This window comes from Nyctereutes procyonoides, unplaced genomic scaffold (genome assembly GCF_905146905.1).
Source record: "Nyctereutes procyonoides isolate TBG_1078 unplaced genomic scaffold, NYPRO_anot_genome, whole genome shotgun sequence".
Classification (NCBI taxonomy): Eukaryota; Metazoa; Chordata; class Mammalia; order Carnivora; family Canidae; genus Nyctereutes; species Nyctereutes procyonoides.
This window is the reverse complement of record NW_026575135.1, coordinates 71,980,827-72,004,539: the sequence shown is the minus strand read 5'-3', so window position 1 is coordinate 72,004,539 and position 23,713 is coordinate 71,980,827. Positions and strand designations below refer to the sequence as shown.

The following is a 23,713-nucleotide window of genomic DNA, read 5'->3' as shown; positions in this document are numbered from 1 at the left end:
TGTAGATTCCCCCTTTATTGCTTTTTGTTTGTTTTCCTTGTAGTTTATTTGTTGAATCAGTTGCTTGTTCTATACCATTTCCATGGTTGGTGTCTTACTGACTGCCTCTCTGCAATGTAATTTAACCTGTTTCTTTGTATTTCCTGAAAATTTATAGTTGAATCTAGATGTGGCTTGGTCAGATTCAGGATGCCCTAGGTGGGGTGCTCTCTTCCATCTAGAGGCAAGTAAGCTCACTCTGTGATGTTAGCAGGTATTGGTGCTCAGTGCTTAGACCCATTGATGCATTAGGGGTTGTATTATTTGGGAAGCAAGTTTATATATCTTTTGCACAACAGAAGCTCATTGTTTTGGATTTTATATTGCTTTTAAATTGCCAGTTAAAATGTTTTTAGTTGCTATCTCAAATCCTCTTTGGAAAACGTTAGGGTATAGATTAATAGGTATAAAAATGAGCAAAGAGTACTGTTTTAATATCAGACTTTCTTATTGCTAAAGAAGTTTACTAAACATTTGAAGGTAAAATTCAAGAAATTTGATTTTATTTCATGCATTTGGGTTTGTTTGTTGGGGTTTGGTTTGGTTTGGTCTGTAAAATATTCCACTCTTCCTCTCTGCCCCCAGCTAATTTTACTAATTTTTAGTATCTTTCTTAAGCAAAGACTACACACTCTAAAACCTTTCAGAAATAGTAAAATTGGACTCTAAGGATACATGGATAACAAATGAAATAATTACCTTTTTCTTAAAAAATGAGGCCTTAGTATTAACTACCTGTACATTAAATGGGTTCTTGCCTATTCTGAAGTTGTAATTTTTTTTGTTTTTTAAGATTCTGTTTGTTCATTCATGAGATACACATGGAGAGTGAGAGAGAGAGGCAGAGACAGAGGGAGAAACAGGCTCCCCACAAGGAGCCCAATGCAGGACTCGATCCCAGACTCCAGGATCAGGATGTGAGCCGAAGGCAGATGCTTAACCGCTGAGCCATCCAGGTGTCCCCTGAAGTTGTAATTTGAAGTATTTCTATAAGTGGATTTTGGGCTTTAGGAGAACAAACAGTGTGAACACCTTGTAGTGGTATGTTAAAAGTTTGTCTTTCCATAGGCCAGGATAGGAAAAACTTAGGGATTCGTTTAAAAAACAATTTGTCCTCCCGCCGCCACAACAATGCAAAGAATAATTGAGAAAGAATGACTGCTTTTTAAAAAACTTCCTTTAAAAACTATATATATGTATGTGTGTATATATGGATTTGTATAGATCTATGAGTGATTTAATGCGTTAGACTACTTAAGTGTTGTACATATCTCATCCAGTGCTGCTACTAGTTTGATTTTAGTGTATCAAGGGGTGAGGGTGCAGCCCAGGTAATGAATCCACCAGCTCTGATTCTGAAATCAAAATCTGTTTCACCGACTCTTAACTCTCCTCTCAGAAACATTGCACTTCTTATGAAGTAGATGTCTTCAACAAATGTCCTGAAATATCACCTGCTGGGCCCAGTCTAGAATGAAAAGTGAATTCTGTGCATTGCCTCCCGTGTGTTGTCTTTGTTTTTGTTTTGTTTTTAAAGATTTTGTTTATTCATGAAAGACAGAGAGAGAGAGAGAGAGAGGCAGAGACATAGGCAGACGAAGAAGCAGGCTCCATGTAGGAAGCCTGATGTGGGACTTGATGCCAGGACTCCAGGGTCACACCCTGAGCCAAAGGCAGATGCTCAATCACTGAGGCACTCAGGCATCCCCTGTCTGTTGTCTTTGACTGTGATGCTCGCCCAGTAATGGCCATGTCATCAGCTTTCCCTCTTACCTGATCTTAGTTCACATTTTCAGAATGCAATTGTTTGTTTGGGGGAGAAGTAAATAGAATGGGTATGGTAATATCTGTCCTAATGGCAGCTGACTTTGAGACCTTGCCCTCTGCGGGCACTGTGCTCACTGTCCCCTGAGTTTGATCCTGTGCTTTTTCTCTGTTATACTGATGATTGTGGTCCAAGATCATCTGGCTACGTGGCAGGCCCATTGCCCTCTGACCCCGGAGTCCTAATCTTTTTTTTTTATTTTTTAAAAGATTTTATTTATTTACTTGAGAGAGAGAAAGCACAAGCAGGGGAGGGCAATATTGTGTTTCCCTGATCAGCAAGGAGCCCGATGCGGAGCTTGATCCTAGGACCCTGGAATCGTGACCTGAGCTGAAGGCAGATGCTTAACCTACAGAGCTACCCAGACATCCCTAATCTGTTTTTTTTTTTTAAGTAGATATCTTTATTGTGCTATTATGTGTCACAAATATCTAAAGAGAAAATATAGAAATCCTAATTTAGACAGCTATTTTGATAATTCTTACAAGAAATACTCTAAATCTTAACTCTGTATACTGTATTCTAGAGGAGAGTAATACATGTTTTTTCTTTCTACTTTTTGGTCTCCTTCACCCATTTCTCCCACCCCCAACTGCACCCCTGGCAACCACCAATCTGTTCTCTGTATTTATAAGGTTGGTGGTTTTCATTTTGTTTTTTTAGATCTCACATATAAGAGAGATCATATAGTATTTGTCTTTTTTTTTTAGATTTTATTTATTTATTTATTTATTTATTTGAGAGAGTGTGAGCATGAGTGGGGGGAAGGGTAGAGGGAGAGGGACAAGCAGACTCCTCACTGAGCCTGATGATGTGGGGCCCAACGCAGGACTCAATCCCAGGACCCTGGGATCATGACCCAAGCCAAAGGCAGATGCTTCACCTACTGAGCCACCCAGATGCCCCAGATTGTCTAGGTTTTTGTTTTTTGTTTTTTGCCATTGAACTGTATGAGCTTCTTATGTATTTTGGATATTAGCACCTTATGAGAAATATGATTGACTGATATTTTTTCCCATTTTGTAGATTGCCTTTTATTTTGTTAATAGTTTCCTTTGCTGTGCAGAAGTTTCTAGTTTGTTGTAGTTCCATTTGTTTATTTTTGTTTTTTGTTGTTTTTGGTGCCAGATTAAAAAAATCATTATCAAGACCAGGAGCTTACCACGTATGTCTCCTTCTAGAAGTTTTATGATTTCAGGATTTATGCTCAAGTCTTTAATCCGTCTTAAGTTAATTTTTGTGTATAGTGAAAGAGTGGTTGAGTTTTATTTTCTTGCATTTTCCACCATTGTGTGGTGTCCCGTTTTCCCATGACCATTAATGGAAGAGACTGTCCTTTTCCTGTTATATATTATCAGCTCCTTTGTCATAAATTAATCAACTATATACATGTGGGTTTATTTCTGGGCTCTCTATTCTGTTCCACTGATCTGTGTGTCTGTTTCTTTGCCAGTACCATACTGTCTTAATTACTATAGCTTTGTAATACTTAATTACTATAGCTTTGAAATCAGGGAGCATGATGCCTCCAGCATTGTTCTTTCTTAAAATTGCTCTGGCTATTCAAAGTCTTCTATAGGATTATTCGTTCTATTTCTATGGAAAATGCCCCTGGAATTTTGATAGGAATTGTATTGAATCTTTAAATTGCCTCAGGTAGTATGGACATTTTAACAATATTGATTTTTTCCAATCCATGAACACAGAGTATCTTTTCCATTTATTTGTGTCTTTAATTTCTTTCATTAATGTCTTCTGGTTTGTTTTAAGTTATTCCTGGGTATTGTATTCTTTTTGATGCAGTTATGAAAGCATCATTTACTTTCTCTTTCTGATGGTTCACCAACATAGATAAACATGAAAGATTTTTGTGCATTGAAAATGTATCCTGCATCTTTATAGGATTCATTTATTCTACCAGTCTTTTGATAGAGTCTGCCCAGGAGCTTGCCCTCTGACTCCAGCGTCCTAATGCTAACCATGGCACCCCACCGCCCTACCACATTTATTCTCCTGCTTAGTTTTGCCTTTAACAGACATTTACTGGGCACCCACTATGTAATTAGTAAAGGATTAGAAGTGAATCAGACACATTTTTTGCTCTTAAGGAGCTCACAGAGTGAAGTGGAGATAGACTCGCCATGCAGTATAAAATGAATATAAGTTGTGCTGCCAAACACAGGGCCAGGGCCCCCACAGTGGGAAGGGAGAGGCTGTAGAAGAAACCTTGCAAGAGAAGCGGGTGCATGCACTAGATTTTGAAGGAGGATGAAGCTGGTCAGGAGAACAAAATGGGGAGGGAAGTCACTTCAGGCAGAGGGAAGAACTCAGGAAGAGGACCAAAGGTGGCCAGGAGCTGTGATGTCAGCCTGGGTCTCTGGTGATTTCATATTGCCTGAGAGTGGGCCAGAGGTCCTGCTATGTTAAAGGGTTAGAGCTTTACTCTCCAGGCAGTTGGTCACCATCAAAGGAATTTAAGCAAGAGAGTGGTATGATCCCTGTGCATGTTCAACAAATCTTTTAAAATTTCTTATTTTGAAAAAATTCTAGGTTCATAAGAAATTGTAAAAGTCGTACAGAGAGGTCCCATGCATCCTTCACCCAGTTTCCCCCATTGGTTGTATATTTACATAACTGCAGTATAATACCAAAGCCAGGAAAGTGTGTGCATACAGTTCTATGGCGTTTTATCACCTGCAGAGGTCGGCATAAACACCACCACCAAAGTCAAGATTCACAACTGTTTCATCATCCCAGAGATCTCCATTCATTGAATCTCCACCATTCATAACCCCTGGCAACCACTAATCTGATCCACAGCTCTATAATTTTGTCATTTCAAGAATGCTGTGTAAATGAAATTCTACTTTGCAGATGGGCTTTTTCACTTAAGGATAATGCCCTTAAAATCTACCAAGTTGTTTAGTGTAAGAGTCGTTGGTTTATTTCTGTTGCTGACTGGTAATGGTACGGATGTACAGCACTTTGCTTAACCATTCACCCACTGAAGGACACCTGAATTGTTTCCAGTTTTGAGCTGTTAAAAATGTAGCTGCTGTGAGCATCCGTGCATAGTTTTGTTTTATTTTTAAGATTTTATATATTTCTTTAAGAGAGAGAGAGAGAGAGAGAGAGAGAGATAGCATGGGGGACAGAGGGAGGGAGAGAAGCAAGCTTCCCACTGAGCAGGGAGCCCCAAGTGGGGCTTGATCCCAGGACCCTGGGATCATGACCTAAGCCTAAGGCAGGCACTTAACTAACTGAGCCACCCAGGCAGGTGCCCCATCCCACCCCACTCCTGTCATGTGCAGTGTTTTATGCGGGCAGATCTCCCTTTCTAAATGGCATGTGTACAGTGGTTTGGAGGTAGCAGGAATGGAGGCCTGGAGAGCACTTGGGCAGTTGCCATATCGAGGGAGCTATGAGAAAGCCATAACCAGAGCAGGGGAAGGCAGGGCTGAGGAGGGGAAATGGACAGGCCCAGCTATTTGCAAGGGACCTGTAGGGAGGAGTCCTCAATGGATCCTTCCTTTCCAGTCCAATCGTGGGGACTGTGATCACCAAACACTAGTGGTTGTCCTTTATCATAGTTTGTAATGTAGTTTAAGAACTGACATCCGGAAGGATGTCTCTGAGATGCTGTAAGTCTTTTGATGATCAAAAACAGAGTAAGTTGTTATGCTGTGCCATTTTTGATAACAAAGTAGAAAAAAATAAGCAATTGGATTAAAAACTTGAGCAGCAAGTACTGACATTAAGAAGGCAGTTGTGAAAACCTGCTTTTAATGGCAGTAGTCAGGTAATGTAGATATTGCATGTCCTGGGTATTCTGAACCATTCGTGTGGTTGAAGGTTGGCCTGAGTCTGTAGATGACTGACTCATCATCATCAAAGAAAAACAGTCTTGGTGGAGTGAAGCCAGCAGGATGAGATGTAAAGGCCTGTGTTTTTTCCTGGCCTGGTCCTGACCAGCCCTTGGACATATCTAAATACAGTGAGAGAGATGATTAGAATGGTCTATTGGGAAAGACATGAATATTGTCGTCAGACACACCTAAATTAAGACCCCAGGCCATGCCACTCTCCAGCTGAGGATTTGGGCAGCTCCCTCCTGTCTTCCGGCTCTTGTCTTCATCTGTAGAGTGGGAGCAGTCCTGCTCACCTGCCGGACTGTGTGGAGGGCATTTATAACCATGTAGCTTAGAGCCTGGCCCACTCCTGCCTCCAGTCCCAGCTGTACCAAACCTACCCTACATTTAGGTCTCAGCTCTTCATTTAAAAAGATTTAATTTGTTTGTTTGTTTTTTTAATGTGAAATATGTGCATGACTAAGAAAAAAGCAACAGAAAGTTATAGTGGGAAGAGTGAAAGTCTCATTTTCCACTGTGTCTCAGCACTTGCTAGCATAGTGTGTGTATGCACAGGTGTGTTTGTGCATGCACGCGTGCATGTGTGTGTGTGTGTGTGTGTGTGACCTTTCCCATAGATTGACATTTACTACGTGGACTCTTTAACTTGCTTTATTTCCTTTATATATCTTAGATATCCCTTTTCAGGACACAAACCCCTACATTATTTTTAATGGCTTTATTATGCTTTTTATGCCATAGTTTATTCACTCATTCCAAGTGTACATTTTAGGTTATTTCTCATTTTTTTGCCAGTTACAAGAAGTGCCATGAAACATTCTTGCACAAATATCTTTGAGTATTTGTACATATATGTTTATCAGATACATTTGAGGAATTGTACTTTCCAGGTTAGGAGTCACATGCATCTAAAATTTTCATTAGATATTACATATTCTCCTCCCCAAAAATGTTGTGCCAATTTACGGTGCTTACCAGCATGTATGAGAATGCCTGTTCTGTCACACCTGGGTTGATACTGTGAACAGACTTGTACTCAGGTCTTGACCCCTCTGGGAAACCTTCCTTTATATCCATTCTCACTCACATACTCCTGCTCATTCACTGGCTCCCCACCCCCACCACTCTGCTGGGTTCCTGCTCTTAGGCCCATATCTACCCCCAAGCCACTTCCTAGGTGGTGTGATAATTATGCTTTTGGCTGTTCATGGGAAGGGTCTATCTGGTTAGTGCTCTTTCAACAACCTTTGCCTTGTGCTTGGTGCACAAGATGCCCTCATGAAATGTTGGGAGGTCCCAGCAGATGATACCTGATGTCCCCGCAGGACTTGGACATTAACATTGTATTTATAGTAGTTGAATTGCTTATATTTAGAATGTCAGAGTTCGAGAATTTTTTAATTTTTTAAATTTTTTTGAGAATTTTTTTTTAAAGAAACATTTCTTATTCTAGGCTCTAAACAAGTAGGAATGTTCCTCCTACCCACTGCTTGTCTGTAGAGTGGGTAGATTTTACTCCAGAAGCCTGGAGAGGATTCTACAAGTCTTTAGTCTTTGACAAATAGGGATTTTAGATCAGAGTGCTTCATTCAACAAGAGTTCATTGAAGCAGCATGGTAAAGAGGGAAGGGTGTGGATGTGAGCCAGATGCCTTTAGCAAGGGCTGTGCTCACTCTGTCCCCAGAGGGGTTCGCCCACCATACTCAAGTCTGAAGAACCCAGGGAGCAGAGCGTGGCCCCCAGGGAGCTTCTTCAGTGGCTGATTGGTAGACATTGGACATTTCCTTACATTTCTCGATGGATGAGAGGGAAGACAGACCCTCCCTGCTTGTGAGGTGCTCCCGGCCTGGGGGAAGGAGACACAGGTTTATGGAAACTGACAGTCCAGAAGCAACTTGGGATGGGCAGGGACTGGGTCTCACTGCAGGGATCCCAGGGGAGGAACTAGTGCCCTGTACTGAGGGAAGTGAATGCACTGACTGCACCTTCAGTGTGGTGATAGTACAAAAATTCATACTCTTCCCGATTTGTAAACTGTCTTCTAAAACCTAGTTGACGTCCATTTTGTTGAAATATAATCTCAGCAGAGTTGATTTCATTATTGGCTAGATTACTGGCTTCCTTGGGTTGCCCTGAGGTGCTCACGAAGCCCAAGTTGGGCAGAGAAAGTGGCTTTGACAACTTCTCTCTTAGGTGAGTTTGGTTGGTTGATTGGTTGGTTGGTTGGGTTTTTGTTTTTTGTTTTGTTTTGTTTTGTTTTGTTTTGTTTTTTTGTTTGGTTGGTTTTTTTTGGCAACTAAGGGCAACATGCTTTAATTTAAAAATTATTTAAATCCTGAGATGAAAATACATCAATTCTCAAACCTAATGACATTATGTTCTCCCCATATTCACAAAAGCTAACCTATTGGTGTACCAGTGAGAATCTAGGCTACAGCAGCTGTGGCAGAGAGAGTTGCAGGGCTGCTCAACAAGGCTGACTTAGCTTGTCCCAGCTTCAGTGTGGGCAGGTGGACCAGAACAGGGGGCGGCTCTGTGCCACAAGATCATTCAGGACTCTGGCTGGTGGGTGGCTCTGCTGTCTTCAGCATGTGACTTCCAACTCTGGGATCTATGACAGCTATTCCCCCAGCCAGCAGCAAGGAAGAAAGGTAAGGTGGATGGCAAGCAGCTTTCTTAAAAAAAAAAAAAAGAAAGAAAAGAAAAATGATGTTGAAGTGGCATACATCATTCTGCTCGTATCTCATCAGCCAAAAGCTGGTCATCTGGCCATTCCTGGCTGCCAGGAACGCAGTCAGATGTCATCTGTGGTTGGGCAGCCATCCGTCCAGCCAGAGCACGGAGGCTTCTGTACTAAAACCAAAGATGGAGGCGTGGGTCCTGGAGCTCGTCAGCAGCCCAGGGTTATCATGCTGCTCATCTCTCAGGCACTGCACATGCTTCTGCCCCAAGCCAGACTCGCAGACTGCATGTGTGCCCTGCCTATCTCCACTTGCTTCACCTGATTTCTCCTCCTTTTCTCTGGTTCCTATACACCCTTCCTCCACACCATGCATTCCTTTCCTCTCCACACCCACCATGGCCCTGCTGTGTTTCTCCAGATCTGTCTTCTGTCCTGCCCACCCCAAGCCACCGTTCTCTCAGCTTCCCGAATGAGCACTCTGGAAAGCACATCAGAGCACTTGCTTCTCTGCCTTGATGGCTCTACAGCCCTCAGGCCCGGGCCCAGATGGCTCCCAGCAGCTTCCAGGGCCCATGGTGATCTGGCGTCCTTCTCCTTCTCCTGCTTCTTCCCCTACTGCCCAGCAGAACGAAATCCAATGACTTGTCATGCTCAGAAGGCACCTCCACCTCTCTGCACATGCTCTCTCTCTTGCCCAGAGCCTTGTCTGTCCTCTGGGTTTAGGGGTCTCCTTGTGTCGGGGCTCTTCCTGAGTACGCCCACAGTGTCAGCTCACCAAGGACAGACACACTGGCTGTTCCAGCATAGGACCTACCTTGTCCACAGTGGTGTCAGGAAGTGCTTTTTGAAGGCCAACAGTGCTGGTGTACTGCAGTAGGGCTAAGAAACAGCAGGTTGTAGTGGCCACCTGCCTTTCCTCTGAGTCTCCCTCTGATCCTTGGCACTTGCACGCCAATCCACCAACTTGAGCAGTTCAGGTCTGGGCACAGTCCGCTCAAGCTCTGTATCTCTGCTGTCTGTCTCTGGCAAAAGAGTCCAAGGCAGATGCCACCTCCTCCATGAAGTTGTCCTTGCCTTCTGCACCCCTACCAGTGCGTAGCACCTCTTTTGCCTTTTGAATTAGTTTACTTCTTGCTTATGCCCTTATGTTATTGTAACTTGTGTTATAATATGGATAGCAGCCTCAGTTCTCACATTTCTTCCCTCAACTAGTGAATTATGTGTGGTTTCCAGCCTAGCTGATTTGGGGGCACCTGGGTGGCTCAGTCAGTTAAGCATCCGACTCTGTTGTCCAGACCCCTGTTGGGCTCCACACTCAGCATGGAGTCTGCCTGAAGTATTCCCTCTTCCCCTGCCCTTCCCCCCGCTTGCTTGCCCTCTCCTTCTCTCTCTCTCTTTCAAAATAAATAAAATCTTTTTTTTTTTAAAAAGGACTAGCTGATCTTGCTATATTACCTATGTCACTTAATGCCTTTTTGTACAAAAGGACCCCATGAGTGTTGAGTTGAATTGTCTCAGCCTCATAAAAACTATTTAAAAAATCCTCTTAGAAATGGGTATTCCTTCAGATGTCAGTAAAATGAAGCAACATCATGAGAGATTCACTAGATACTGAATTATAGATCAAAGCAGCAAAAGTTTATTGAATGCTTATACTGTCATCCTGTCCCAGCAGTGTGAGATGCCTCAGTAAGCAAGACAGACCAGTTCCCGTACCCCTGGACCTTAGGCATGGCTTGGCCAGGCCATTTAGCTCACAGCCTACCAGGCACTGATAATCCTGCTGTGGGTTGTCACAAGCCCGTGAGTCCATTCATCTAGCGCAGTGCTGGCTTCCCAGAGGTACTCCCTGCCAGTGTGCAATGAGTCTGTCACAGCGGCTACTGGTAATCATGAAAATGGGTTAAAAAAAAAAAAAAAAGCTGGCAAGGGGCAGTGAAAGGAGTGGCCAGTTGGAGAAACTACTATTCATTCGATCCAGATTCTTTGTTTACACTTTTTATTAATCAACCTATTTCCACGTTTAATGGAAATTCTAGGCATCACTTTATTGAAATACAAATTATCACTCCAGAAAACTCAGCAGGTCGACATCGAATATTAGATGGTAGAACAAACAGGAATTTGCTGGAGCTGTGCAATAAAATTTAAATTTCCTGTTTTTAAGCCATACAGAATGTTATTGTTGGCTTGGTAATTTTTTTAAAAAGAGCAAAGTCAAAAGCTTGCTGACTTTTAAATAAATGTCTTCAGACAAGAGCCAGGGAACCAAATTAATGTAGCTGCCTGCTGATTTCTGTTTGCTTGTTTTCTGTATAAAATCACACAGGCTCCTGCATGGTAGGGATCTCAGCCTACTGCCTGAACCACCAAAAGGCCACTTTGGGACTGCCAGTTTTTACTAATTTATTGTAAATAAATGTCAGAGCATCCATGTCATTGCCCATAGGTTACAACAGTAATTACAACAGTAATCTCCATCTAGGGATTTTACTGAGCCTGCTGGATGTGGGGTTTGGGCAATGCAGGTCTGCTCCAGGATGTGCCCAGGTACATACCCATGTCATCAGGCCCTCCACCCCATTGTTCTGTAACTTTCTCCTTTTACAGTCACTTTGGCATAGGACTTGCTTTCTGCTTCATCACTTCACCTGAATTTGTGGACTTAGAAGAAGATAGGCCCTTTTGTAGTTTTTGCAGGAATCATAGAAGGATCCCTTTGAAACCTCTCCCAAATGCCGTCATCCCTGAGACAGCCCAGCATATGCCAGTTCCACAGGAAGCAAGCTGATAAGAGTCATACAGTGACATAATCTTGTCATGGCTAGCAAACTGTACAAGTGAAAGAAAGGCTGTTATTTCCTAGTCCATTCCCTGGAAACATGGTCATCCCTGGCCTGAGTGTTCCTTCCTTTCACGAGGGCCTCGTACCTCCGAAATGTTGCCTGTTTTTTTTTTTTTTTTTTTTTTTTTTTTTGCATGTTGCTGAAGTTCAGAACTTGGTGCAACCGAGTTTATCAACTTACAGCCCCATTGTCTTATGCCAGAAAATTTGCAGCACTCTTTTAAGTGAGCTACACATGTGTAATCTCAGAATGTATGTTCATTCTGTTTTTCTTTTAGGGAACCTGACGACTGTACCAACTCTTTGGAATATTCTATGATACTACATCATGAGTGACAGTAAATGTGACAGTCAGTTTTACAGTGTGCAAGTGGCAGACTCAACTTTCACTGTCTTAAAACGTTATCAGCAGTTGAAACCAATTGGCTCTGGAGCCCAAGGAATTGTTTGGTAAGTATGGTCTGTTTCAGTAGCGTGGACTGAGTTTTTTTCATCAAAAAACTAAATAAAACTAAATTGTCAGGACTTAGAAAACACCGATGATAAAAAAAAATACTCTTTTCTTTGCAATAGGTTTTTGAACTAAATTGAGTCAACCTCTTGCTCTAGTTATATGTAGTCATATTGTAGGATACAAACCTAAATTCTTAGAATGCTGCATAAATTTAAATAGGTAGCAGTTTTTCTCTTTTTTCTTTTTTCTTTTCCTTTCTTTTTCATTCCTCCTGTCATTAGATAACTAGAGTAATAGGTATGACAGTGAGTTGTAACAGAAATTTGGAGTTTTATTCATTTCTTCATCCTGGCCACCTCTCCCTCCCCCCCTTTTACCCCCAATCACTCCTATTCATTTCTAGGCGCCGTCACTGCAGTGCCTTGCCCTTCCTTGGCAGGACGAGGCCACTCAGTGTCATTATCACCCCATGGATTAACCAGGAAGGGATGCTGTGTGAGGGGTTGGGCTGGCCGTCTCTTCCTTGGTGTCTCACTTCAGCCATGTGTCCAGCCCGTCAGAACTGTTGGTCTGACCGTGAGCCTTAGTCTCTTGCATGGTAAGACAGTCAGCTGCCGCGACATCACTGCCCAGCTAAAGGTAAAGTCTTTCACGTGTTTTCTAGACTACAGTTTTCAGCACTTCCCCAACTTTTTATCCCATAGTTTTCCTGGGCAAGACTTTTTTTTTTTTTCCTTTTTTGGGTCAATAAAAACAAGATCATCTCTGCCTCTAAAAGAAACCCTGATAAAGCTAAATATCAAATGTTAACTGCTTGTAGGCAGAGGGGATTCCAGATAAGAGAGGACTCTTCTGGATGTTCTGGTAGGGGTGCTTGTTTTCATTAGAGTTTTGAGTTTAGAGACTCTGCACCAGTGGTTTGTAATGATCCTTGGTTATAGAGACCTGCAATCAGGAAGTCAGGTGCTTCCTTCAGCCTAGGTGGTTGGAGGCCCCAGGGGGTTAAGAGGAGATCACAGTTCAGAGCTTCTCAGTTCAGAGTTAATGCAGGAGAAGGGGCTGTGTGGAAGGAATGCAGGCATGTGTCTAAAATAACGGTAATCTCAATTTCCAAATGATAGCATGCTGTACTGGTACTAAAATCCAGTGTGCCAAGAGAAGTTTTAAAGTCACTGGATGGTCCAATTGAGGACACTTCAATTCATATAAAAAGGTCTAGACAACAAAACATTCTTTTGATTCATAATCCATCTCTTATTTGGAATCAGTTGGTCATTTGACACAGGTAATTTGGCAGGACTGTTATCAAGGGCATTTAATGTAGTAACCACAGTGAGAGCCTGACTAGATGTTTAAAAGTCATTGTAAAATGGAAGGTTTTATAAACGGCAGGCAGCTAAAATTAATGACTCAATACAGCATGGTGAATAACAGTAAAATCAGGTGCTACTTGATGAAATACTATTTTACAGAGATTGGTTTTGACTTCCAGGTTGCATAGGCCACTTTTCATCTTTATTTTTTAAAGATGTGTTTAATAATGAAATTACTCATTATGGATGTGTGGGGTTTTTTTAATTTTTTTTAAAAAATTTTTTAAAGATTTTATTTATTTATTCAGAGAGAGAGAGACAGGCAGAGGGAGAAGCAGGCTCCATGCAGGGAGCCCGATGTGGGACTCCATCCCAGGTCTCCAGGATCACACCCCAGGCTGCAGGCGGCGCTAAACCGCTGCACCACTAGAGCTGCCCTGGATGTGTGTTTTTCATTTAAAAATTTTAAGTTTCAAAACACAAGTTCCTAATATGCCATTATAAGCTAAACTTCCTCTGGAAAAGCAGTGGCAGAATTTTACAGGATGGAAAATTCTGAATTAAAAAAAAATTTAAAAACTCAGAGTCCAGAAATAAACCCATACATTTATGGCCCGTTGATTTTGGAAAAGCGTGCCAAGGTTATTCAGTGGGGAAAGAACAATCTCTTTAACAGTGCCAGGACAACTGTATATCCACATGCAGAGGGATGCAGTTAGATCCTTACTTCATGTCCTGTAAAAGTTAGCCCAGAGTGGATCATTGACCTACGTATAGAGAGCTAAAAGCATAAAACTCAGAAGAAAAAGTGGGAAGCTTCATGACTTTGGATTCTTAGAAATGACACCAAAAGCATGAGCAAATACAATTAAAAATTGGACTCCATCAAAATGGAAAACTTTGGTTCATCAAAGGACATGGTCAAGAGAGTGAAAAAACAACCCACAAAATGGAGAAATGTTCACAAATCACATATGCAGTAAGAGTCTAGCATCCATATGTATTAGGAACTCTTACAACTATAAAAAGACAATCCAATTTAAAAAACAAATAGGCAAAGGACTTTAACAGACATTTCCCCAAAGATCTGTAAATAGGTTAATAAGCACATGGAAAGGGTATCATCGTTAGTCATTAGGGAAATGAAAATCAAAACTGTAGTGAGATACCACTTCATACCCACTGGGATTGAAGAAATTAGAACCCATACACATTGCTGGTGAGAATGTAAGACAGTGCAGCAACTTGTGGAAAACAGTTTGACAGCTCCTCAACATGGAGTTACCTCGGGACCCAGTAAATACACCTAGAATAAAAGACATATTCAAACAAAGACTTGTACACACATGTTCCTAGTGGCAGTGTTCACAATAGTCAAAAGGTGGACACAGCCCAAATGTCCATCAGTGGATGAACAGATGCACAGGTTGTGTTATATGCATACATGGGATATTTATAAAAAGGAACAGACCACTGGCATCTGACAATATGGATGATCCTCAAGAACATGCTACACAGAAGAAGCCAGATGTTTATGAGAAACATCCGAAGTGGGTAAATCCATAGAGGCAGATACAAATTTGTGGTTAACAGAGGAAAGATAGTGGGTGTGGGGTTTCCCTTTGTAATGATGAAAATCTTTTGGAATGATCTGGATACGGAGGTGGTGACTACATGATAATGGAATGTACCAAATGACACTGAAATCATTCACTTTCAAATGGTGAATTTCATGTGTAAGTGAATCTCACCTTGGACTTTTTTTTTTTTTTAAAAAAAAAAGCAAACTGGAAGATGCCTTAAACAAAGGATCTTTGTCATTTATAGTGGATATTTAACTCCTGATACCATAGTATCATATATGATGACATTTTCATACTATATTATGTATAAAATATGTTGTCATTTTCCTCTAGTAGCTAAATTTATATATTCACAGAATCCTAACAGTAATTTCACAGTTAGTGAATTAAGAGTTACTTAATATTTTCCTTTACATGATTTAATGACAATTTTATTGATATTTATAGGAGCAGTTTTTATTTCACATGCAGAAAGGTAGGAAGAAAGAAGTATGTTGTCACTAAAAATTTTTTTAATGATTTTATTTGTTTGAGGCAGAGCACAAGCAGGGGGGGAGCTGAGAGAGAGGGAGAAGCAGGCTCCCCACTGAACAGGGAGCACAATGTGAGGCTTGATCCCAGGACCCTGAGATCATGACCTGAGCCAAAGGCAGACGCTTAGTCAACTGAACCATCCAGGTGCCCCTGTAGTGGCTAAAATTTTAACACCATTCTAAATCTCATCTCTTGCAAATCCCCATTCCCATAGCCTGAGTTTCGATTCAAAGGAAAGATCAAACACTGGGTTTCTGTTCTTTCTGCTCAAGAAAGAAGTCATTAGGGGCAGCCCTGGTGGCTCAGTGGTTTAGCGCCACCTTCAGCCCCGGGGTGTGGTCTTGGAGACCCGGGATCGAGTCCCGTGTCAGGCTCCCTGCGTGGAGCCTGCTTCTCCCTCTGCCTGTGTCTCTGCCTCTCTCTCTCTGTGTCTTTCATGAATAAATAAATAAAATGTTTAAAAAAAAAAGAAAGAAGTCGTTACTTGGAGCTGATTAAGCCTAATTAATTAATTAGTTAAAACTTAATGAGCCCAGGCACACCCTATAGTTTATTTCACAGTCTTGGATGTCACTATTCACTTACCTTTGTAACACAGCCAATTAATCATTACCAGATCAAAGCCTATTGGCTGGGGTTAACTTTACTGGATGCGTGCAAAGGGGGTTAATGTGACACAGATTATTGATGTCTTCTTTTAGAACTGTTGGTACAATTATGAAAATCATTCTTAAACTTCTGAGATGTTTCATCTTTTGGCCTTTAGATGAAGTGTCATCCTGGGATTTGGGCCTACATGGCTAGAGACCTGGTTTCTGTGATTACTACATTACTCCTCCCTCCCAGAGCTGGTGCTGCCTTGCTGTCAGCCAGGGTGGTGGGTGACTGCCCCTCACTTTCCTGCCAGGCTTGAGGCTTCGTGGTCCCGTTGAGCTGCAGCAGTGGTGGTCCTCAAATTGAGAGGAGAGTACTTTTCCCATGAGACTTTCCCCACATCTTCTGAGGACTTCTTGGCTCTATTTTGCATTAGCATCTTGGGTATTGGCATTTTGCTAAAAGTTCTTGGAAGAAAAGTGTTCTGTACGTGGTGCAAGGAGAGGCCTTACCCCTTGTTTGAATAGAGCAAGAAACTACTAATGGTGCCAGACAGACCCCTTTCTTTCCATCGGTGACAGAAAGACCTGAATGTTCCCACCATCAAGCCCTAACTTCTAGATAACCAGTTCTCTCCAGCGTTCCTTTCCCTGCAAACATGGCAGGTTCTTTCCCATGACCATCACTTTTGTTCCCACCACATGTTCAGGTTAGATTGTCCTCAGAAACCCACCAGTCTTTCAAGACAGTATCCCTGGTCTTTCAAGACTAATCTCGTGTATGAAATGTCCCCAGGTAATCACAGCATGTTTAGAATCCAGCCTCCGCTATGTTGAACCAAATGCTTGATCGATGTGCACATGTGCAAGTGCACGTGCGTGTACACATACACACACACTCTCTATCTCACTCTCACTCCAGAACCATAAAATAGTAAATCTGTTATTTAAACTAGGAAATTTGTGGTAATTTCTTATAATAGTAATAGGAAACTAACACAGGGGGCATGCATGTTCTTTTTTTTTTAAAGATTTTATTTATTTATGAAAGACAGAGAGAGAGAGGCAGAGACATAGGCAGAGGGAGAAGCAGGCTCCATGTGGGGAGCCCGATGTGGGACTCGTTCCGGAGACTCTAGTATCACGCCCTGAGCTGAAGGCAGACGCTTTAACTGCTGAGCCACCCAGGCATCCCATGTTCTTACATTTTTGAGAAATAAAATATCATAGTAGCAATAGTACATGGTTTACCAAACTTGTTCATTGTTCAAACTAGAGCTTTATAAAGACCTAGGGACTGGAGTGTGGGCAAGCCAAGGTACCAGTACTGGAATGGGATTACATGGAAGAGCTGTGATCAGAGTAAAAACAATTTTTAATTGTTTCTGCAATTGTCCCTGATTTGTTTCTATGTTTTTGTTGTTCATTAAAAATATTAGTAAAATAAATTAGGAAGTAAGTTTTAAAATGTTAATAACTTTGGATTATTCATAAGCATCAACTAAATTATTTAATAAAATTAAATCATTGGAAGATTTTGAAGTTGTAGTGGGGAAAATGTGTGTACATTTCTTTTATATCAATTCAGTTTTTTCTTTGTCCTTCTAAAATCTCAGGTTGTTCAACCAAATTAGGATTGTCTGGTTTTTTTTTTTTTTTGTTTTGTTTTTTTTAAATTTTTTTTAAATTTTTTTTTTATTTATTTATGATAGAGAGAGAGAGAGGGAGAAGCAGGCTCCATGCACCGGGAGCCCGATGTGGGATTCGATCCTGGGTCTCCAGGATCGCGCCCTGGGCCAAAGGCAGGCGCCAAACCGCTGCGCCACCCAGGGATCCCAGGATTATCTATTTTATGGACAGTTGTAGGAAGTGTATAGTTTTAAAAAAATGTTTAATATTGGATCCGGCAGTCCCTAGAAGGGACCATTAACCTGAACATGAAATGGTTAGTCTAGCTCTTACTCCTTTTCCTCTCTCTGGTTCTGTGTACCCATGAATGTTGCCCTGCTCTCACACCGTTTTATTTTCTTTCTAGTAGTGCAAGTAAATAAACACATAACTTTCTGCAACAACATTTCTATGATGAAGGTGTATAGCATAAAGTGCAGGAAGGGTGTGATTCGAGAGGACTGGGTTCCTAGGCCAGCTGTGATCCACATCGCAGGAGTCTTTTGTGACCTTGGGCAAATCCTTTTGTCTTTGTGGGTCTTAATAGTTTCATCTCTAAAATGAGTGGTTTAGAGCTTCTGGATCAGAAGCTAACAAGATGATCGGAGGAGAGTTAGTGCAGAAGAGCTTTTAACAAGTTTCTCAAATGTAAAAAGTAATTGGGAACTGGGTGCAGATAAACAGGGCAGAGGAAGTGAGAATAAGTAGACAAGACATTTGCACAAGGAAGAGGACCTATCTATAGTAAAACCCCAAAGAGGCTGTGGGTATAGAGATGACAAATACAGAAAATGAAGATGACACAAGTGGCTAGAAATAGGAGTGTTCATTATGAAACATTCATGCCAGTTGGCTCCCAGCATTCCCGTCCTCACCCTCGTGCTCAGCATTTGCACTTAGAGTGCAAGTAGGTGAATGAAGAATTACTAAGCCAGGATCCAGAGGAGGGCAGAAGCCTAGTGAGGGGAGCCCAGGATTTGGGGCTCTTTCCCCTGAGGACATTTGAAAATTCTAGAATGGGCAGCTGAGGTACTGAGTAATACTTGAGATTGCCTTGGGGGGCACTGGCAGACAGGCATTGGAGCCCAGGGCCCTGTAAGGGGCCTGGTGAACTTCTTCACTTTGAATGGAGTCCTCTAAAGGACTGCATCCAGGAAGTGAGAATGAACCAAAAAGAAACCGTTCCCTGCAGGCACTGCCACTCTGCTTCAGATCACCTCAGTTCACTGAACTTGAACTGAAATTGCTAGTGCCCTGCACCAGGTACCCAGAAGAAGTGAATTTAAATTCTCCCTAGAGGAAAACAGTGTCATACTGGATAGTAAATTATTTCTAGATAGCAACACATAATCACAGATAACTAGTCACTGAGGAGATTAGACAACATGCCCAACAGCACAAACAGAAAAGAAACAGATCCAGAGGGGAAATTGGTATTATTAGATCCAAACTTTTAAGTAGCTATGATATTATGTTCAGGATGGTAAAAGGGAAGATGAAAAATGAGAACTTAGAAAAAAAGAGAACTAAATAGAAACTCTAGGACTGTAAGATAAGAAATCAAATTATGAAATTAAGGGACCATAATTAAGGAAATAATTATTTCCATAATTAAGGAAATTAAGGCAGACCATATAACTGAAGAGAGATTTATCGATCTGAAAAATGGATCAAGAAAAAATTCCAGGATGAAGCCCAAAGAGACAAAAGTATAGAAAAATACAGAAGAGCAGATGTATTAGTTTTCTAGTGCTGCATAATAAATTACCACAAACTTGGTGTTTAAAGAAAAAAAACAGCCATTTATAATATCATAGTACTATAGGTCAGAAATCTGCATAGGCTTGCCCAAGTTTTTGCTCAATATCTCACCAAATTGACATCAAGATGTTGGCTGGGCTGCACTCTCATCTGGAGGCTCTGAGAAAGAATGTGCTTCCAAGCACAGTCACAGGACCCAGTTCCTTGCAGCTGTAAGTCTGAGGTCTCCATCTCTTGCTCTCTGTCAGCCAAGGGCCACCACACTTTTAGAGCCTCCCACATTCCTTCTTACAATACTCCCCCCCCCCCTCCATCCTCCAGGCTGCAGTGGTCCGTCTAACCCTTCTCACGATAAAAAATCTCAGACTTTCTCCTCTTTCCAGCAGCCAGAACAAACTCTGCTTCTAAAGGGCTCTTGTGATTAGATTAGCCCCAGCTCTTGTTTCTTAATTTAATGAGAGTATGCTTAGCCTTGTTGTAGGACATGGGTCAATATATGTAAAAATCAAATGTCTAGAAATTGGTAGAATGAACCACTTTGACAGTGGTTTGACATTATCTACTAAAATATATACAGTCCCACCCTTAGCTATGTACTTATCAGAAATGCATGCATAGGAGACTCAGAGCCCTGTGTGAGCACATTTATGACCATGTTTTTGTAATCGCTTGCAAACTGAAAACAACCAAAGTGTCTATCAACATTATGTCATATAGCCATGCAAAGGCATATTATAGCAATGACACAGAATAGCTACACACAACAACAGATGAGTCTCACAAATGTAATGTTGAGTGAAAGAAGTCAAATTTCAAAAATTAGGCAAAAATAAGCCATGGGAGGTGGGGAGAGGGAGCTTGAAAATTCATGTTTAGCTGGTTGAAGCAAGGAAGTGATTATCATAAAAGTCAGATGTAGTCAGAAGTATCCCTCCTGTCATCTTTGAGGGACAGGAGGGATAGTGATTAGTAGATGTTGTGGGGGTTATTGGAGTGATGCCAACAAAACATGGCTCTTTGTGATAAATCATTAAGCTGAGGAACAGGACAGGAAGCCGAGGAATGAATATCACCAGTACTCAACGTTGGAAATCTGTGGAGTTCTCAGAGAAAATTGAATGTGAAGTCAGAAGACAAACCATCAGTCAAGGCTGAGAGCAGAATAAGATCATTTATCTTCCATACACTTTTTCTGAGGAAATTCCTTGAGGATGTATTCTACCAAGAAAGAGAATATGAGAACATGTATGACCAGAAACATGGAGGCCAGTGAAAAAAAATTCCAGGGATGAAGCTGTGCAGCAGGTCTTGAAAGAAATTGCAAGAAAAAAAAATCTTCAAGAATGGAATAGACTCCAAACAATAATGTGAGTGAGAAGGTAGAAAGTACTGGGGATAGCCTTCAGAAAGGGGTATTTTTCTTCCTCCCGCCCCCCAACTTTTATTTGAGAGAGAGAGAGCAAGAGCAGGGAGGAGAGGGAGAAGCAGGTTCCCTGCTGAGCAGGGAGCCCGACACAGGGCTCAGTCCCAGGACCTTGGGATCCTCACCTGAGAGGAAGGCAGATGCTTAACCAACTGAGCTACCCAGGCTCCCTTTCTTTTAATAAGAACAATCCTTGGTTAGGAACTTGTGGTGGAAAAGCTAGAAAGTCATGGTCCACATGTCAAACAGCTTTAAAAGGACATGATGTTTGAACAACTGATGGAATATAAGAAAAGAAAATCCATTTGACTTTGATGCCAGAAGTCGTCTCATTCTCTTGAGTGGCAGTGAGGGTCATGTGATCCTTAGAAAATGAAATGTCATCTCAACTCTGCAATTAGGAACTTTGACATGTGCTTGCATACATAGTCTCTTTGTCTTGGTTTTCAACTTTTGGACACATCCAAAAGAAGCCCAGAGAACTTAGTTGTAGAGTAAGGAGATATGTTCTCTGGCTTGACTATTTGAGACAGAGTTTGGAGGAAGGGAAAGAGAGCAGAGCGTGCTGAAGGCCAAAGAGATGGACTGTGATGGCCTCATCTTACATACTGGAGGTCCTGAGGTTCCCTTGAAAGTTGATGGAACAAGAAGTTTAGGCACGTTGTTTGGAGTTATAAAGGTAACCAAGGGAAAAGTTTAAAATAACATGAGAGCAAAAAACTGGGAAGAGTTGGGGGTTTCAAGTAAAGTGACTAAATCTTTAGTTTTGGGGGAGTAGATAAACAATTTCTGAAACTGATAAATGAGAAAATAATGATAAAAGTATATTTGGAGATGAGTGAGCACAAGAATTCAAACCAGAAATAATTGAAGGTGGTTTTTCCAAGGATTGGCACTAGTAGTGGAAATAGGTGTCTGTACACGTCTTCCCATTTGGCTCATTTTGAACAAAAACTTTTGAGATCAAAAAAGGTGTAACTTGTCAAATTTTAAGACTGAGAAATATATGTAGGTACAAGTACACGTGTATATTAATTGTTGCACAAGTAGATTTATCATTAACATTTTATAAATTGTACGAATGGTGCATTTTCATATGAGCATGAAGATTTACATATGTGTATACATGTACACATAATGTGACCTGAATTAGAAATAATTACAAAGTAACATGATCTCTAGCCTTCGATTTAAAAAAGATTGACGTGAGGATTGTTGGCAGAAAAATACTAATAGAAATGAGTAAGTGAAAACAGTGTTACAAACTGAATAAAATAAATACATAGAAATAATATATTTTTTAAGATTTTATTTATTTGAGAGAGTCAGCATGAGGGAAGGTGCAAACGCGGGGAGGGGCAGAGGGAGAGGGAGAAGCAGACTCCCCCAACAGCGGGGAGCCCAACTCAGGGCTCGATTCCAGGACCCTGGGATCACAACCAGAGTGGAAGGCAGATGCTTAACTGACTGAACCACCCAGGCACCCCTAGAAACAATAGTTTAAATGATGCTTCGGTTCTTAGGTGGTCCTTAGCAGCTTTTGGCCTCTGATGAGTAGCTGAAGGGTAATAATAGCACCAGGAGTGCCATTAGTACTAGTTTGTACAGAATGTACAATCAGGCTACTCAATTTTTCCTATTTTCTGGAAGAAAAAGGAACCATGGCTTTCAGCTGGGAACTTGAGATGCCAGAAACACAGCCTCTGCAAGATTTTATTCATACTATAATGGTACAAGGAGTTATTTCTAGTAGGATTTTATATATAGTAATTGCTTACATTAGGGGTTTTGTATCTTAGGGATTTTACCACGAGCTGAGATGCTGGCTTCTGTTTTCTTTTAGATTCTTTTGTCTGGGGAAAAACACAAACAAAGCTTCTCATAATATTCTTCTCATGAGCTCAACCCTCTCCTCCACCGTGATATGCCAGAATATATTTATATTTTATTCTGTGATAACCAGTGACTGTTTCAATTTATTGGCATATTTAAACTGAAGACTTCATTTCTTGACTGGTCTTACATGCTTTGTATTGAATTACTTGTTTCCAAATACAATAATGTCAACCAATATAATGAGAAGTCAGTGTGCCTAACTGCAGCTGGCATGTTCGTGCTTCTGCAAAGGAGTCAGTCCATTCTACCCTCTTAGCCCCCTTGCCTTGCTCTTGGTGTGTAGAGGTACCCTAAGTGGAAACAAGCTGAAAGGTATTTCCTTATTTGTTACTTAGTCAAAAAGAGAATACATTGAATAAAGACCGTGCACTGCAGTCTTTTCCAGAATCATCCTAATAGATTCCTTATTATATTTCCTGATTACAGTGCTGCTTTTGATACAGTTCTTGGGATAAATGTTGCAGTCAAGAAACTGAGTCGTCCTTTTCAGAATCAGACTCATGCAAAGAGAGCTTACCGTGAACTCGTCCTCTTAAAATGTGTCAATCATAAAAATGTAAGTTATGTCTATGTTTTCCTCTGATAATATGGTCAACAATATGGTAATCTTGTGGGTCTTTGGAAATACCTTGAGTTCAGACCTCAAGTAAACTAGTAATAACAGTAACTATTTAAATGGTTCTATTTTATTGACAAAATTTTTTTTAATTTTATTTATTTGAGAGAGAGAGAGAGCATGAGTGAGGTGAGGGGCAGAGGCAGAAGCAGACTCCCCACTCAGCAGGGAGTCCGATGTAGGGCTCCATCCTGGGATCATGACCTGAGTCAAAGGTAGATAACTTAACCGCCTGAGCCACCCAGGTGCCCCTTATTGACATAATTCTTAATCAGCATTGGGGGAATTGAAGTCAGCCAGAAGCATCATGGTTCAGTCTAGGTCTGATAGCAATATCAATTAACCCTGCATCATTTGACTTTCACTATTTCTGTTCCTATAAAATGGCAACAATATTGACCTAACAAACTGAGAAACACCTAGATAATTTTTTAGAAAAACATTGTTCTACAAAGTGGCTTTTTACTTTGTATGATGGACGTTTCATTTTTAAATAAATGTGAGTAGATGGTGTGATATTCAAGATAGCTGTACTTGACATCTCCACAGAAATCAAAGCACTGTAAATTTCAAGGAGAAATTGTATGTCTTCAGAAAATGAGGTACTCAGG

At 41.1% G+C, this 23,713-nt stretch overlaps 1 protein-coding gene across 7 annotated transcripts in view; it reads left to right on the top strand.

Moving 5' to 3' along the window:
* MAPK9 (mitogen-activated protein kinase 9) overlaps positions 1–23,713 on the top strand; it is a 50,836-nt gene that overhangs the window by 2,924 nt on the left and 24,199 nt on the right. For 4 of the 7 annotated variants that reach the window (XM_055301558.1, XM_055301557.1, XM_055301556.1 and 1 more), the window contains 2 exons: positions 11,540–11,711; positions 22,913–23,042. In XM_055301558.1, coding sequence (XP_055157533.1) covers positions 11,590–11,711; positions 22,913–23,042 — 252 coding nt within the window. In that variant the 5' untranslated portion in view covers positions 11,540–11,589. Of the gene's footprint in view, positions 1–11,539; positions 11,712–12,118; positions 12,355–20,433; positions 20,535–22,912; positions 23,043–23,713 lie in introns of those variants that run through there. The other 3 variants (XM_055301560.1, XM_055301561.1, XM_055301562.1) reach the window with 3 other exon arrangements.